This window comes from Phyllostomus hastatus, unplaced genomic scaffold (assembly GCF_019186645.2).
Source record: "Phyllostomus hastatus isolate PE091 unplaced genomic scaffold, TTU_PhHast_1.1 phas_scaffold_182, whole genome shotgun sequence".
Lineage (NCBI taxonomy): Eukaryota > Metazoa > Chordata > Mammalia > Chiroptera > Phyllostomidae > Phyllostomus > Phyllostomus hastatus.
This window is the reverse complement of record NW_025334013.1, coordinates 23,612,463-23,627,154: the sequence shown is the minus strand read 5'-3', so window position 1 is coordinate 23,627,154 and position 14,692 is coordinate 23,612,463. Positions and strand designations below refer to the sequence as shown.

At 60.3% G+C, this 14,692-nt stretch overlaps 3 protein-coding genes across 6 annotated transcripts in view; 2 read left to right on the top strand and 1 right to left on the bottom strand.

Annotated features, from left to right (window-relative positions):
• The window catches only part of STK40 (serine/threonine kinase 40), a 36,237-nt gene extending 30,590 nt beyond the window's left edge, over positions 1-5,647 (top strand). For all 3 annotated transcript variants that reach the window (XM_045859429.1, XM_045859428.1, XM_045859430.1), the window contains 4 exons: positions 1,010-1,154; positions 1,304-1,423; positions 1,862-1,946; positions 3,327-5,647. In XM_045859429.1, the coding sequence (XP_045715385.1) occupies positions 1,010-1,154; positions 1,304-1,423; positions 1,862-1,946; positions 3,327-3,545 (569 nt within the window). In that variant the 3' untranslated portion in view covers positions 3,546-5,647. The remainder of the gene's footprint in view (positions 1-1,009; positions 1,155-1,303; positions 1,424-1,861; positions 1,947-3,326) is intronic.
• Positions 5,648-9,974: 4,327 nt separating this feature from the next.
• LOC123832068 (60S acidic ribosomal protein P1-like) lies at positions 9,975-10,373 on the bottom strand. The gene has a single exon (XM_045859582.1). The coding sequence runs from the start codon at positions 10,371-10,373 to the stop codon at positions 9,975-9,977; it is 399 nt and encodes a 132-aa protein (XP_045715538.1).
• A 2,585-nt stretch (positions 10,374-12,958) lies between these two features.
• Positions 12,959-14,562, top strand: EVA1B (eva-1 homolog B). 2 transcript variants are annotated; one of them, XM_045859876.1, is made up of 3 exons: positions 12,959-13,103; positions 13,500-13,597; positions 13,882-14,562. In XM_045859876.1, exons 2-3 carry the CDS (start codon positions 13,531-13,533, stop codon positions 14,307-14,309), a joined length of 495 nt encoding a protein of 164 aa, XP_045715832.1. In that variant the 5' UTR covers positions 12,959-13,103; positions 13,500-13,530; the 3' UTR covers positions 14,310-14,562. The 2 variants fall into 2 exon arrangements, with proteins under 2 accessions (XP_045715832.1, XP_045715834.1); XM_045859878.1 differs by having other exon boundaries at positions 13,392-13,597.
• The last annotated feature ends 130 nt before the right edge of the window (positions 14,563-14,692 follow it).

Below are 14,692 nucleotides of genomic sequence, written 5' to 3'. Positions count from 1 at the left end.
CCCAGGAGGCTTTGGGACCCAGAGGAGAGGTGGCAGTTGTCCGGGCACTGCCTGGTGCCGGGGGCCTCCTCCACACTGGAGGGCTGGGCCGTGTTCAGGGCCTGCTGGTGTGCCGGGCAGGGTGCCATCCCAGGGGCTGGGCAGGGGCTTTCGGAGGGCGGTTCTCCTGTCCTGCGGTGGAGCGGGCTAGGCGGTGGCTAGCCTGCCGGAGGGCTGCCCTGGACATAGGAAGGGAAGGCTTTTACAGTCAGCTGTGTGACCTGGACAGATTACACTCCTGGGCCTCATCTTCCTCTTCAGAAAAACAGAAAACATCTCATTCATAGAGTTGTGGTAGAGATTTCATGAGATAAAAGTGTTTCTTCCAGTGCTAGGACAGAGTTTACTTAACTGGAGAGTCCTTCACTTAGCAAACGAGAGTCCATGCTAGGCAGGCACTGGGCTCAACAGTGAGCAAAGCAGAGAGGCTTCTGTGTGTGAGGACTCAGCTTCCAGTGGGGGAGATGGGGAATCCTTCTCCCAGACAAAGAAAAGGATCCTTACAGGTTGTGCAAGTGCTAGGAGGGAAGAGTGACGGGATTGTGGCTGACTCGCCCAGAGCCCGTTAGCCCTCTGTTCCACACACACATTGGCCACCTGCTCTGTGAGGCGCTCTGCTGGGAGCTGGGGCCAGAGAGCAGGCCCAGCAGCCGGACCGCGCAGTCTGGCAGAGGACGGGGCAGGAGGCACGCCCGAGGTGGGGTGTTGCCCTGCGGGGCCAGGTCTCAAGAGCATGAGCAGGACCAGCCTGCAGAGCAGGGGAGGGACCAGCATGGGAAAAGCTCCCTGGACTAAGCCTGTGCGGTTTGCTCCGGGGGAAGGCGGGCAGGAGACCAGAAGTGAGGGTGGCAAGGTGGAGGGAGCCGCTGGATAGGATCTCAGGCAGGTAGCTAGCTGGTAAGCTGATAGGGTCCCAGGGCCGTCCTCTTTCCCGGCCCTGCGCTAAGTGTGCGTGCATCGTGTCCCACAGGCCGGCCGTACCGGGGCAAGCCGAGCGACATGTGGGCCCTGGGCGTGGTGCTCTTCACCATGCTCTACGGCCAGTTCCCCTTCTACGACAGCATCCCGCAGGAGCTCTTCCGCAAGATCAAGGCCGCCGAGTACACCATCCCTGAGTGAGTCCTGCCTCCCTGGGGAGGGGAGGGAAGCCCAGCCGGGCAGGCGCAGGGAGCAGAAACTGCACAGTGAGGCTTGGAGTCCCGGGTCTGAGACCCAGCACCAGCCCACCCCACCTGAGCCCTGCCCTCTCCGGCTGCTTTATCAGGGACGGGCGGGTTTCTGAGAGCACCGTGTGTCTCATCCGGAAACTGCTGGTCCTCGACCCCCAGCAGCGCCTGGCCGCCGCTGACGTCCTGGAGGCCCTCAGTGCCATCATCGCGTCGTGGTGAGTGGGCTGGCGCAGGGTGGGGCCTGCCCCTCCTCCAGCACTGCCCGTCCTACCCTGAGAAGAAGTGTGAGGGTGGGCCTGTTGCTCTGCCCGGCAGAGTCAAATTTCCAGACTTTCCCTGTGGGCCAGATCAGGAGGTGCCAGCAAAACTGAGCACCTGGCACCTCCTGCCTGCCCGTCAGTGCCCAGGGCGGACGGGCCGTATCTCATTGAGTTCCCACAACAGCCTCTGAAGTGGAAGTTGTCCCCCGTTATTAGATGAGAACACTGAGTTTTGGAGAAGCAGAGTTGATCGTGTCGGGAAGGGGCTGAGCTGGGACCCACCCCAGGTCTGCTGACTCCAGCCAAGGCTTAGAGCACTGGGGGCCTGGCCTTTCTGGGGAGCAGGGGCTGCGGGCAGCCTGGGGCCCACCTGACGCCACTGCCCCCCTGCAGGCAGTCCCTGTCATCCCTGAGCGGGCCTTTGCAAGTGGTGCCGGACATCGACGACCAAATGAGCAGTGCAGACAGCTCCCAGGAGGTGAGTTGGGAGGGGCAGACAGGCTGTCACCCAAGTCCTGAGGGACCAGCCTCCAGGGAGGGCAGCTGGGGCAGGGGCAGAGGTGGCAGCTCCCAGCGGGCTGCAGGGCCTTCTCGGCTTCATTCCCGCTCTCAGAGTAGGGAGGGAGCCCGAAGTGCGGGTCCTGCGCTCCCTGGGGCCTGCCGGGGCCTGGCTCAGCTGGCGCTTCTGTGGCCGGAGAGAGGAGAGGGCCTGGGCCAGATGAGGTGGGGGCCCCGCAGCAGCCGGAGGCCTCACAGTGGCCCGGCCTGGCCCTCTCTCAGCTTCCTCTTCCTGCCCAAGTGCTCTGCCACGTGTTGGCCCTTTAAACAGTCACATTCTCTGCCCCTCTGACTCATGGGGTTCTCTCTCAACCTTCCTGCTTTTCATTTCTCAGATGATTCATTTTCTCCCAGTTTTCTCTCTTCTGTGCCCTGCACTGGAGAAAGTGCTGGGCCCCGGGTGGGAACAGAGACCTGAGCACTAGGCGCAGCTACTGGGTGATCTTAGGGTGCCCCCTGGAGGGCAGAGCTCGGCCCGGCCCTTGGCAGGGACGCTGTCCCGTCCCTCCCTGGCCCAGCCTGGAGTGCCACAGCAAAGCCTCCCAGCCCTGGGGAGTCCCTGGCTCCCACCGTCCCCGGCCCGCCCAGCAGCTAGAACGACCTGCACACGCACAGCACACGGGAGTGCCCACCCCGGCACGTCTCATTCCATCCTGTGGGGCCTGTGACCTTACCCTCACTTTGCAAGGGGACCTGAGGCTCAGAGAAGTAAAATAAGTTACCCAGAGTCACACAGCTGGGAACTAGAGTTGAACCTTGAACCCAGTTCTGATTCCACAGCCCTGCTTTTGCCCTCTGCTGGGTAACACAGGGACCGACCACTTAGTTCGCTGCCGTCTGCCTGGGCCACTCCGGGGGGCTTAGCATGGAGCAAGATAGGGAAACACGGCTGCCCAGGTGCAGAGCACCCCAGCCCCAGGCCTGTCTTTTAACACCTGCCCTGCACTGGGCCCCCAGGGCCTTCGACAGCCTCTCTGAGGGGAGATGACTGCCCCACTTCACAGGCGAGGAAGCTAAGTCTTCGAAAGTAACTCAACCTCCCCCAAGGTCAGTGAATTAGGAAGGGGGTGGCCCGTGAGGCGAGGTCCAGGTTGGCTGGAGAGCTTCAGGGACCCAGGCTCTCTGCCACCCAGGTAGACAGGGGTCCGAAGGTGTGGTACCTGGGCAGGGAGCCTCTGGAGCCAGTCGATCTAACACTGCTGTGCTCTCCTCTCTCCGTCTCCGACTCTCTCTCTCTCTCTCTCTCTCTCTCTCTCTCTCTCTCTCTCATTTGTCTCTGTCTCCCCCCTGTGCCGCGAAGGCGAAGGTGACGGAGGAGTGCTCCCAGTACGAGTTTGAGAACTACATGCGGCAGCAGCTGCTGCTGGCCGAGGAGAAGAGCTCCATACACGAGGCCCGGAGCTGGGTGCCCAAGCGGCAGTTCGGCGGCGCGCCACTGGTGCGCCGGCTGGGCCACGACGCGCAGCCCATGAACCCCTTGGACGCAGCCATCCTGGCGCAGCGCTGCCTGCGGAAATAGCAGCCTCGGGCCGGGGTACCAGCTCCACCCACCACCTCTTCCCGGCCCCCGGCCAACACCTGGCTGCGGGGCTGGGCCCTGGCACGCTGGACTCTCTCCCAGGCTGCCACAGGGACAGGCAGGGACAGCCCAGGTCACACATGGGGTCAGCAGAGGTACCACGAAGCTACCTTTTGGAATGATTGCTTGATTGTTTGGTTTTTTAATCTGAGAAGCCTAGATAACTAATCTGCTTTTAATCATGACGTTTTAATCTACCTCTGTCTCTTTAACCATGCTGTCTCTGGACTGAGTGAGAGGGAGGAGGAGGAGGAGGAGCCCATCCAGCCGCCTGGCCAGGCAGCTGCTCCCCACAGTCCAAATAAGCTGAACGTGCAGCTCGCTGCTGGCTCCCAGAACGAACGCCCACCCCCCACGCCCCCCCAGGCCCCTCCCTCCCCTTCTGACCCCAGGCTCTTCCATCCAAGCTTTGGAAAACCTTCACCTCATCTTAAGTGGAATTCAAATATATTTATTTTTATACTGAAACCAACTTCTCTCCCATGACCAGGTGGCTCGGCCCATGGCCACTCCCTGCCCCAGCCTGGCCAGACAGCAGGGAGTCCACAGCCCACCGATGGCCCCCTCCCCACCCCCAGGCTCTGAAAGCCCCTTCTTGCCAGCCCCTCTCCACCTCCAGCCCACCAGTCCTCTTGTCTCTGGTGATGGGGGGCCTTTCTCGACTTGGTTCTCTTTCTCCCATCTCAGTAGCGTCTCTGAGGTGCTGCACACATGCATTAACCCTGGGGTCCTTCCCCGCCCTCGCTGCGTGCCGAGGTCACGCTGACACAGATGTGAAAGAGGGCCTGGGGTCGGGCTGGGGTGTGTGGGGCTGGCCTCGGACAGGCGGGCTCTGCCCCGCGCCTCCCACCCCACTCTGTGGAGAGTGGTGGGGGCGCCGCCCCTCCCACCCTTGCCCCCTAGTAGATGCGGTGTCTCTCCTGGCACACCCCGGCCGGGGCCCTTCACTGGGCTGCAGGGCCTGTGGGAAGAACTGCAGACACCAGGGGCCTTGTCTGGTCTGAGAACAGCCCTGCTGCCCTCTTTGAGCCGAGATTTTGAAGTGGATGCCCGTCTTGCCAGAAATGCTGTTCTCGCCAGAATGCCCTCCCCTCTCCTCCCCTCCCTGCCCTCCCCACTCCCTCGCTGGACTTGGCCCTGCCCAGTGCCAAGCAAAGACCTCCCCTTGGCCCCCCACAGACCCCCTTGGAAAGGCCAAGAGTTCCCTTCCAGGCCGCCCTGGGCCCTTCAGCCCTTCCTGCCTGTCCCCGCTCCCCAGTGGGAAGGCGACCAAGGTCTGTGTGACCTTGTTTCCCAGTGTGAGCTGCCCCCTCCCCAAAAGCTGACTCACTGTGAGTGACTTGGGGCAAGTTCCCAAACCTCCTTGTGCCTCAGTTTCCCCATCTGGAAAAAATGGGGCCACCTCTTGCCAGCAGTAGCAGGGCCACCCACGCCCCTTCCTTCCCACACCCCTTCCCAGCACTTGGGCGCCTTGTGCCTCTGCCTCAGTGGGGCTGAGGGAGCCCGCCTGAGCCCAGCACTTACTCGCCTGGAGCAGCAAGCCCTGCCTCCGCCAGCTGTCTGGCTGCTGAGAGCCAGGGTCTCATGCTATGGGGTCGAGGGATGTCCTCTTTTCTATATTTATTTCAAGAAGAAGTCTCCTAATGGAGTAGAAATGCAGTCTGGCCTAGGGCTCCGGCCCCTGTGACTGTCCCTGTGAGGCGCTCAGCTGTGCCCCTTGCCCAGCAGCCTGCCCAGGCCCTCTGCGCCTGCTGGCCACATGTGGTCTTTCTCCTCCTGAAAAAAGCAATACCCTCCGAGTCTGCAAACCCTATCAGACAGAGGTCCCTTCCGAGGCCAACCCATGTGTCTGATCGCATTTCGAGCAAAGCAAACGAGAGGAGGTTGGGTCTGCTCACACTGGGCGTCACATGCTGAGAGAAGTCCAGTTGTAAAGAAACAAAACAGAAAAAGCCACAAAAAAATTTGTATAAAGACATATTTTTGTACTACATGGGGACTCTTCCTGCATGTCAGCAATAAAATTTCCTGTTCTGGAGCCACCGTGGCCTGTGCTGTCTGCTCTTCTTGCCCCTGTCACCTGCGCCTCCGAGTCTCCCACCAGCTGGTTTTCCTGCCGTCCCAGCCCAGCAGGGCAGGGTCCCTGCTGCGCTGGGCTCTACCAACCACCAGGTGCGCAGGATAGCCACCGCCCCCCCACCTGGGCAGGCAGCCAGCCAGCTACATGCCATCACTGTCTTGCATGGGGGAGGGCACCAGAAATCTCCAGTATTTTCCTGGACCGGCTGGTCCAGCCCCACCAAGTAACCAAGAGGGAACTCCCTGCTTGGATTGTCTTGGCTTGGCTCAGCAGGGACCTGTGCAGGAAGGAGGTGTTTCAGAGCGGCGGCTGCTTGCAGAGTATTGATCCTCCCCCTTGCCAAGCCCCCGAGGTGGGGAGAACTTAACCAAACAGAGCCCATCCCGGTGCCCACAGGCCCACTCAGGGCAGCTGGGGTAATAAGGGCCAAGCCAGGCTTTCCTGAATTGCCCGCTCCTTACCTCCCCTCAATAGGAAGCCAAGGGACTTCCTTCCTTTCTTTCCTTCCTTCCTTTGCTTAAATTTAGACTGCAGAGCGAGCACTGGAGCAATGAAACTGAAGGTAGGCTGGCCCCTCCCCAGGCACAGCACAGGGTCTGGCAGACTTACCTTTGTGCTCAGGAGCCCCACTCAGGCCCTGGTCACAAAAGGAACGGAGACCCATGCAGGAGGAGCCCCAGGAGGTGGGAAGTTTCTGGTTCAGATCTGACCGCCAGGCCCCGAGTCCCCACTTTCACCCCACAGCCCCACACCCACCCCAGCATCCACACGGCTCCCCACCTTCCTGGCCACTCCCAAATCTATAGGAATTTCGCCAGTTCCATCTCAGCCATATCGCATCTGTGGAGCTAGCTGTCCTGGATGCACCGCCAGAAGGGGCCCTCACAGCCCTCCCAGCACTGCCAACCTCGGGCTCTTCCCACGGCCACCCTGGGCCCGCCTCCACTCTCAGCCTCCCTCCTGAGCTCCCCCTGAGCAGCCTCTGTTCTGTGCTGGGGCCGCCTCAGCACCCGCATGTGTCAGGCCTGCACTCAGCAATGCCCGGGGCAGCAAGCTGCGAGCGGGGAGGGGCTGTTTTGTACCTAGAGCCAGCCTGGCTCGCAGCTCGCACGCCGCATCGCTCTCCACCAGTTTTTATTGTGAGCCCCTGAAGCAAAGGAAGCGGGGAGGGCCGGCAGTGTGGGTGGGTTTGACAGCCTCCTGGGCTCCTGAGAAGTCAAAAAAGAACCCAGGAATTCGGGCCGTTGTAGCCACTGCCTGGTCTCCATTGTGCTCACAGAGAGGTTTCAGAGAGCGGCCGGCAGGGCCGCCCAGCTACCCGAAATGGGAAAGGAAGTGAGGAAATGGCGTCTCCCTCCTAGGCTGAGTCGCTCAGGCCCCCAAGCCAAGTCAGCCGTGATCTCACGTCTGTCCCTCTCTCTCACGCCCCATGTCCCCTCTGCCACTGCTCACAGCGCCCCGCCAGAACCCCGTCGGAGATCTGAGCCCCACTCTCGCTTCCTGGTGTCCCTGTTCCCTGGGACAGCCCAGCCACACGGCAGCCAGAGTGAGTGAGCCTTTCAAAAATCGGACGTTTTCTCTCTCCTGCTGACAGCCCCCTGGTAGCTTCTGCCTTGCTCAGGACAACACCCAGAGGCCTGTCTGAGCTTAGAAAGCTCCGCACCACGAGGCACCAACCTGGCCTCCTCGCCTCCCTCTCAGCCCCCCCTTTCCCCTCGGCCCCAGCCTCACGTGCCTCCTTGCTGACTCTGACCAGGCCAGGCGCAGCTTCCACCACGGGGCCTTTTCATTGGCTATTCTCTCTAGAAGGTTCTTCCCCACATATTTGCATGGCTCCCTCCCTCATTTCCCTCTGCTCAAAACACTACCTCATCAGAGCAGGTACTACCTACCTTCCCTGACCATGTACACCTGGTCTCCTTTAACTCCTCACCCCGCTCTCTGCTCCATCGTGCTTATCATGGCCCCTCAGATCACCTGCGTGACCATTGATGACACCTGTTCCCCCAGTCGACTGTGGAGGTCCCCATGGGCGGGAATCTGCTCTGTGCCTGTGTGGGGGTGGGGGCCAGGGACCCCAGACAACCCCACAAGGAAGGCAGATTCCACAGCCTGCAGGACATGAGCGAAAACTTGTTTATAGTAACCAGAGCCAAGAATCTAACCCCGCTGTAAACGTAAACAGAAAGGACTTGAGTGCACAGAGTGCAGATGAAAGTGTCGGGGATGCAGCTACTGTGTGGTGCGGAGGGAGCCTGCGCTCTGTCCTGTTCGGAATCTCACCGAGAGCTCGTCGCTGTTTCAGACGCGAACACCTGCCAGCCTCCCGGTGCAGATCTGCGCTCAGGCCTCTCACAGTCCCCGCAACCGGTCACCTCACGAATACCTACCATTCATTTCTAAGACACACATATATGTATGTATGTGTGTGTATATATGCATTTTAAATTAGATATGGAGCAGGGCATATTAACCATAAATTTCTTTCAGGAGCATAAAAGGAGCAATGCAAAGAATCGTGACTCTGGGTCTGATGGGGTGGAGGGCCATGGCCTGTGGAAGACTGGCGGGGAGCCTGGGCTCTGAAGTTCAAAGTCAGGTCCCGCCCCTTACATCCATGGGGCTGCACCTTTGTTACGCAACCTCTCTGAGCCTCACTGCCTCGCCTCTGAAATAGGGGTCACCCTACAAATTACACGGTTACTGAGGGGACTTGAGGGGGTGAGGCAGCACAGCAGCTAGCAGAGAGCCCGCGTAACCGAAAGCGGGGCCGGCTGCCTGCCGCCACGCAAGCCAGTACTCGAGAGGCAGGTGCTGATGGAAAGGAAAGTGGTTTGTTCAGATGCAGGCCATGTGGAAGATGGGGGACTTAGGTCACAAAGCCCACCTCCACCTCTCAGTGGAGGCAAAGGTTTTTATAAGGAGGGAGATGGGAACAGAACAAAGATCAAGAGAGGGGGATGGGAAGTTCTCTACGTGCAGACAAGCACAGTCCATTTTGATAAGGAGAGGGATGGCCCGGTGCGGGTCATCCTGGTTTAGTCATCCTGGCTTCATGTCACCCTGGCTTCACGTCATCCTGCCACCACAGCTGAAGGTCAGCGAATCTCCCAGAGCTGGGATGCCTGAAGGCCAGATTCTGTATCTTCTGAAGTTAGTTCCTAGGATTCTTATACAAACAAGCTGCATATTCAAGTCAGCACTTACAGAAACAATGTCAAAAGGATGGTGGGGTGGGTTACACTTTCTCACTGTTACACCAGGTACAGGACGGTACGCAATAGCAATTGCTATTATTCATTTTGCAAACTCTCACATTGCCTTCTTCCCAACAGCTGTCCCAGCTGCTGAGGAGGCATTCAGAGGACCAGGCCCGTCTTGGGAGTCCTTGAGTCTCCTTCTTCCCTCCATCCAAGATCTAGGCAGCCTCTTACCCCACTGTGGGGTGAGGTCCCAGTGTGAGGAACAGAGCAGCCAGGCGAACAGAGCGGCTGGGGAAGGGTTCGCATTAGGCCCTGAATACACCAGCCACGCACCCAGCCCCACCAAAAGTCTCTGAATCTCTCTGCCCTCTGACCTCCCATCAACACCTGCCTTTCCCGAGTTTCATCTTAAGATCACTCTTTGTGCCTCCCAAGGTGGCTAATCTCTAGTCTCACAAACAGACAAGAGGGCAGGCAGAGAGGCCACCGACAAGTGGGCAGGTGGGCAGGTCAGTCCTAGGCCACCAGAGGGAGGAAGATCAGCAGGTGGGCAGAGGGAATGGGAGCCAAGCAGGCAGGTGATAGATACGCAGAGAGGTCCGGTCAGCACACCCAGCACACAGGGAAAACAGGTGGCTGGGCAGACCTACAGACGGGCCGGCCGGCAGGGAGAGGCAAGCAGAAAAGCAGATAGGCAGGTGGCCAGGAGCTCACAAGGGCTGTGCAGATGGCCACAGGGGCCAGAGGCTCTGGGCATCTCCCCCAGGGCCTGCAGGAACAGCCCACAGCTTCTTCCAACCCTCCAGGGAAAGGCAGTCACTTCCACCCGGCCTGGCCTGGCTGCATGTATCGCCCTCCCATGTGTCTCTCTCTGAAGGGACCAGCAGCCATCTCAACCCCCACTCTGCTCCAGCCTGGCCACCTGCTCCCCAGGGTGGAGTCACACCCGACCCACTCCAAACACACATGTCACACACCAACCCAGACACACCTTTATCTGTAGGTAATGATACCCAGAGACGTGCATAGCACAGGGGTACATGAAATAGCTTAACACAAACATATCCAAAATCTTCTTTTTTAAGTTCAGCTTTTTATTGACTGTGTTACAAAAGAGATTTGGTCAAGAAAACCAAAGCCCATGTCATCATCAGACTCCTCAGGGTCATCATCAGACTCCTCAGGTGCTTCTTTCTTTGCTTCCATTTTCTTCTCCTCAGCTGGGGCCATAGCAGTGGAGGGGGCAGGACCTCCTGCTGGTGCCGCACTGGCTGCTGGGACAGGTCCACCAGCCCCTACACTGCAGACGAGGCTCCCAATGTTGACATTGGCCAGGGCCTTTGCAAACAAGCCTGGCCAGAAAGGTTCAACATTTGCACCAGCTGCTTTAATGAGGGCATTGATCTTATCCTCCGTCACTGTCACCTCATCATAATGCAGCATAAGGGCCGAGTGGATGCAGACGAGCTCCAAGACGGAGGCCATGCTGTGGGCGAAGGCTGGGCCAGTGCTGCCTGGACTGGCGCTAGTTGCCAGATAAGTGAGGGCCTCACCCCAGTGTGGCCTCAGCTCCCTCGGAAGGACTGAGCACCCTAGCGGCAGCTGGGGAATAGGGGCCATATCCAAAATCCCACAGCCCCCCGCCCCAGAGTGGCAAGCACCCACAGATAGACACAGGCGTGTGCCACACAGAGGCACACATCCCCAATACCCAGGGTCGCTCCCATGAGCACAGCTGAGACATGCACTGATCTTCACACGGTTGGTCAGCATTCAGCTGTTGATGCAACCATGGAAACCCACTGATATCCCAGCTGGTGGTCAGCTTCCAGCCTCACCTCCACCTCTGTGCCCGATTTAACATGGTTGATGGCGCCCTGGTCCTGGCCAGGTCTCCCTCCGGCCCCGTCACTCATCTCTCCTGGCCGACCCCTCACTGTCGGAGCACCCAGGCCTCAGGCTGCAGGCCCCTTCTCTTCTCTCCCTGCCCCCTGGGTGATCTCACCCACTCCCAGGGTGTTCGATCCATCTTGGGTGTCAAGGACTCACAAACACTTTTCCAGCCCGGACTCCTCGGGGCTCCGCCGGCCTGTCAGACACCCCACCTGGACATCTCAAATCTACCTCAAATGAAACTCGGATTGCCCAGAACCTGCTCCCTACCTAGGCTTTCCTCAGGTGTCTGGGCCCAACACCGAGTCGCTGTCCCTACTCCTCTCTCCCTCACGCCCACGTTCCGAGCAGGAAGTCCCACTGACACTCCCTCCGCTCACCTCCTCCACAGCCCGTCCGGTCCAAGCCCTCTGCCGCTGCTGGCCAGGATGGCTGCCAGCCTGCTCACAGCTCTGCTTCCCTTCTCACCCCGCATGGCCCGTCCCACACCGAGCCCCTGAGGGGTCTCTCCAAGGGTGTCACTGAACCACAACACTGTCCTGATTAAAACTCCAGGGGCTCCCCCCCACATAACGCAACATCTAAGCTCCTCCACAGGGTCCACCGCCTCTTCCTGTCCTCACCCCTCATCACCCCCTCATGCCTCTCTGCCCTGGGACAGGGACCCCAGGACACTACTTCAGGGCCCTGGCCCTCCTTCCTGCCCAACACTGGGCCCCGCCCAGATGCTGGCACAGCTGCCTCTCACCTCGGCGGGCCCCTCAGAGCCGCCCAGGTGTTCTCCATCATGGATTCCCGCATTCCGTCATCCTGAACGTTCAGCAGCAGCCAAGATTCTCTTCTTCGTGTGCTGTCTGTCTGTTCACCTCAGTGCTAGCTCCATTAAGGCAAAGATTTGTGACTGTTTTGCTGCTCTCTGCTGAACCCTCATTACTAGGCAGTGCCAGTCAGTCAGACAGACATGACCATCCCCACAAAAAGGCTCCAGTAGATACAACACGAAATATACTAGTGTGGGCAGAAACTGTGCCACATGCTCACCAAACAGACCAAACAGCCACAAAGACACCCAGGAGCCTCTTTCCCACCCGTGGGAGAGCCAGTCCTAGTCCTTTTCCCACCTAGATCTGCCCTCTGCTTGAACCCCGACTCCGGACTTGGAGCGGGGGTCTCCAGCCTGGGCAGAGAGGGGGGTCACTGGCCCACAGGCCTCAGGCAGCGCCTTCAGCTATGTCTGCAATTTCCTCTCCCCCCTTCCTTCCCTCCTCCTCCCTGAGGCTCCCGCCAAGAAAGCCTCCCCCTCACCCCAGCCCCAGCACAGGAAGGGGGGCCCACGAGGCCGGGCTGGGATCTGCGCAGGAAGACCCCGGCCCACACACTGATCACACGACTTGTCTCACACACAAGCCCTGAGCCCGTGCAGAAATGCATGTGCACAGGCAAGTGTAGCCAGAAGGGAAAGGCACTTTTGCCATGCACTCTGGTGCAGAACACAGAGGCCCTCGGAGGCCCCAGGCTGGGTTCTGCAAGGCTGGCTTGGGCCTGGCTTGAAGCCTGAGTCCAGCATTCATTAACCCTGCTGACCAGAGCTCCACCAGCTGGACACACTCACGCCCGGGCCCTGGGAGGAGAGGATGACAGCCCCTTCCCTTGGGTCCTGGGTTGAGGGTCTGGCTGAGCACTGACATCTGGGCCGGGGAAAAGCAGGCAGTTTCCCTGGGAGAAGGCTTCCAGGGGGGAGAGCAATGTATAGGGACAGGGTTAAGGGCTCCGCCAGGCTCTAGGCTCAGAGAGCAGCGGGTTCAAATCCTGCCTGTTTCGTCAAGTTTTTCAATCTCTCCGTGACTCAGTTTATGTATCCGTCAAGTGGCAATAATGACACCAAATATAGGATTATTAAAAAAAATTAAATAATATTGTAAAAGGTTTAGCGCATTGACTGGCACCTAGGCAGAACTCCATCCTCATCATTATTATTATTGTTATTCGTAGCCTGGGGGCGGGCCCCTGGAACCCGCCTCCCCTGCGGTTTCCTGTGGGGGGGGGGATAAGACGCCCCAGCAGGCCTCGTTCCCCCTCCTCTCCCTGCCTGTCCTCTGCCGGCCCTTTCCCTCCCCGCCTCCCCCGCCCCGCCCCGCCCCGCCCCGCCCCGTCCCTCCTCTTTCCTCGGAGGAAACTTTCCGCCGGCTGGTCCATCGGCCCGTGTCCGGCCCGCGCTGCCGCGGCCTGGGAGCTGAGCCGAGCGGGCGGGGTGGCCGGACCCAGCTGTGTGCGACCGCCGGAGGCGCTGGGACGGGTCTGTGGAGAAACAGGGCGCTGACGGTGAGTGAGTCGGGGCCTGGGAGCCGGTGAGTCCCCGGGGGGCAGGCAGGATGGGAGAGGGAGGCCGCCTCCCCTTGCCGGAGCTCGCCCGGAGAGAGCGGAAGGCACCCGTGGTTCTCCAACATCTCGCTCCCGGGACAGCGAAACCGGACCTCTTTTGGGGACCTCACGAGGAGGCGGAGCCTCCTGCGGCCCACTCCCTGACCCCCAGGTTGGAGGGGCGTCCGCCCCCAGGGGTCCCCAGGCAGGGCCCAAGTCTGCAATGAAGTCGGGGCGCGCTCTTTCCAGGGTGGACCTCCGGCTGCTCTTCCAGGGAGAGGAGCTGCCCCCAGAAGGAAGCGGGGTCGGGGTCAGCTTCAGGCTGGGGATTAGGATCTGATCGTGCTGACCCCGCAGGCCGACAGGCGAGTTGCCCCCCCAGAGCAGCATGGATGCCCCCAGAAGAGACATGGAGTTGCTCAGCAACAGCCTGGCGGCCTACGCGCACATCCGCGGTGAGGGCGGCCGGGAATGCACCCTTCCCTGCCCCTTTCTCAGGCCCCACTACACCCCTTCCCTCCTCACCCCTGCTGCTATAGTAACCCCTCCCCCACCGCTAGTCACCTACAACTAATTACCCCCATCCCTCACTGACCCCCACTGCCCGATGGCGGCTACCTACTGTCCTTCAAATAGGAGGTACTGTCCTTGTCCCCCAAACTTAAAACCTGGAGTCTTTTCAATGGAATGACTCCCGCCAGCCAGGGCCCCTCCATGACTTCTGCCCTCTGACCTCCAGCTAACCCTGAGAGCTTTGGTCTCTACTTCGTGCTGGGTGTCTGCTTTGGCCTGCTGCTAACCCTGTGCCTGGTAGTCATCAGCATCTCCTGCGCGCCCCGCCCGCGGCCCCGGGTCCCTGCGCTGCGCCGGGACCGCCATAGCACCCTAGAGGCGGAGGACGAAGACGAGGACGAGGAGGACACGGTGACGCGACTGGGCCAAGACGACACGCTTCCTGGTCCAGAGCTGTCCGCGGAACCCGATGGGCCCCTGAGCGTTAACGTCTTCACCTCAGCGGAGGAGCTGGAGCGGGCGCAGCGCCTGGAGGAACGCGAACGGATTTTGCGGGAGATCTGGCGCACCGGGCAGCCGGACCTGCTGGGCACCGGCACGCTGGGACCCAGCCCCACGGCCACGGGCACCCTGGGCCGCATGCACTATTACTAAGTGGGCCTCGTTCCCACTGCAAGGCTCTCTAGGTACTGGACGTGCACCTGAGCTCATAGCTACTGCGGTGCTAAGTGGGCCCTGCCCCCACAGCTCCCACGGTGCTACCGGGCGTGCATCCCCACTCTCCGGGAGGCGCCCTTCCCCAGTCCTGCCCCAAGGCCCTGGGGGGAGGGCAGGACACAGGTCCCTACCCCTGCTTCAGGGCACGGTTAAGAGGTGAAGTGACCAATGAAAGCTGCATTCTTAGTGACTCAGTCTCCCTCTGTTACCCCTGCCTCCAACGTTCCACAGGCTCCTGCCATGCAGGCTACCCCACCTCCATCACCCGGTCCTCAGCACATGCTTGCGTTCACTTCACAGATGGCACGCTCCAGCACTTC